The sequence below is a fragment of the Pundamilia nyererei genome, unplaced genomic scaffold, assembly GCF_000239375.1.
Source record: "Pundamilia nyererei isolate P.nyererei 1_Seehausen unplaced genomic scaffold, PunNye1.0 scaffold00353, whole genome shotgun sequence".
Lineage (NCBI taxonomy): Eukaryota > Metazoa > Chordata > Actinopteri > Cichliformes > Cichlidae > Pundamilia > Pundamilia nyererei.
In genome coordinates this window covers 303,989-305,783 of record NW_005187754.1, presented here as the reverse complement: position 1 = coordinate 305,783, position 1,795 = coordinate 303,989, and the positions used below count along the sequence as shown (strand labels likewise).

The following is a 1,795-nucleotide window of genomic DNA, read 5'->3' as shown; positions in this document are numbered from 1 at the left end:
TGAGCAGCACTTTGGCGACAGTAGGAAGGAAAAACTCCCTTTTAACAGGAAGAAACCTCCAGCAGAACCAGGCTCAGGGAGGGGCGGGGCCATCTGCTGACAAAGCCACGCCGTGGATATGCTCACATTTTTGTAACAATAACTTTCATTTCAAAAAATAACCAGAAGCATGAAGAATGCTTTTTATTATCGCACAGATCTGGAGCCAGCTGTGTTCAGTGGAACAGATGTGAGGAACCAGCCGAAACATGTTCACCAACGACTCTGACATCAGACGTGATGGTGCAGCTGGTGTGTCAGGAGCTGGCGTCTGAACACTGAACCAGGCCACGGCCAACAAACCCAGAGTGTGTTCACATCAGCTACACACAAACATTAACATAGAACCCCATAATCCACTGTGTGTGCGTCATACCCGCTCATGTTGTCAGGCGAGCAGGCCGAGTTGTTCCCGGTGGACACGCTGGTGTCCATGCTGTCCGAGCTCTCCAGGCTCAGGGTGTCGTACGGCTGCTCCCCGGCCGACGGGGGCTGATGGTGCAGGATGGAGTGGTGAACCAGAGGAGGGGGGCCCAAGGAAGTATGGCTCAGCACGGGGCTGTAGGCCATGATGGGTGAGTAGGAGGGAGACGGGGAGGTCGAGGTTACGAGGTGGGGCTGGGAGCAGTGGAGGGCCTCCCACTGGCACTGAGCCTCCGCTGCTGCTCTTTGCTTGAGCTCGGCCAGACGGCGGCGCTGCTCTTCGATCACCTGCTGACCTGGAGGGGGGAGGGGGGACACGGTGAGCGTTTGAGGTCTGCAGACGGAACAATGACTCGAGTGCGAGCAGGCCCGTTTGTTCCTGCAGAAAACAAAGAGCTGGCTGTGAAGGACATCATCACTCAACACGTAAAGGAGACTAGCACCAGCCCACAACCTGCAACACCAGATTCATGCACCACACATACAAGTATGTGCTCTCTCAGTAATAACAAGCTTGAGGAAAACTACAAAAACCCACAAAGTTGAAGCAAAAGTGTCCGTCCAACATCCTACATTTGGAATGAAGCTGCTGCGCAGCTCGTAACACATCTGGCTCCAAACCAGGAGCTCGCTGAACACTGAACATGCAAAATTGATTCTCCAGCAGCACGAAGGTTCATGGAAGATTGATGGAGGAAGAAAGAGGATTCAATGTTACAGACAAAGAAAAAGATGAAAAGAAAGAGGCGTTAATGACACACCAGAGAGGATGAAGAGGGAGGGGAGGGCTGGCTGGAGACAGGGTCTGAAACGAACCGCAGCCACGTGTCGAGTCCTGTTAAATGTTACCTTTGATGGATAAATCAACAGCAGCTAGCTGTCAGAGTGCCTCTCATTTGAGATCAGCCTCCAATTCTCTTCTTTGGACGCAGCCAGGCTGCTTCGTTTACGAGGCTAAAGCTCCATCTTTGCGTCTCCATCGGCAGACGCAGACAGCAGTACCTTTGTGACAAACAGCTGATTTCAGACCCTGCCTGTGATTTACAGAGAGCAGCTGAGCAAACGCAGACGGCGTCTGCGCAGCCGAACGCAGAGAGCGGGAGAAGTGTGCGACCCCTGGACGCGCTGCTCCATCTACCTGCTGAGCTTCCCTCTACGGCGCTCTGTCTGGAGGTCTGGGGCTCTGTGGTGCAGCAGTCACAGACACAACATAGGCAGACGTGAGAAAAGCTGACAAATGTGACCAGCTCCGCTTTGCAGCCGTGGGTGGCAGCCAGCCGAGCTACAAACACCAGACTGCTTTACTCTGATCCACTTAGTCACACGGCACTGA

General features: G+C 53.6%; 1 protein-coding gene across 6 annotated transcripts in view; it reads right to left on the bottom strand.

Annotated features, from left to right (window-relative positions):
• The window catches only part of phldb1b (pleckstrin homology-like domain, family B, member 1b), a 111,082-nt gene that overhangs the window by 9,421 nt on the left and 99,866 nt on the right, over positions 1-1,795 (bottom strand). For all 6 annotated transcript variants that reach the window (XM_005752324.1, XM_005752325.1, XM_005752328.1 and 3 more), the window contains one exon: positions 416-758. In XM_005752324.1, coding sequence (XP_005752381.1) covers positions 416-758 — 343 coding nt within the window. The remainder of the gene's footprint in view (positions 1-415; positions 759-1,795) is intronic.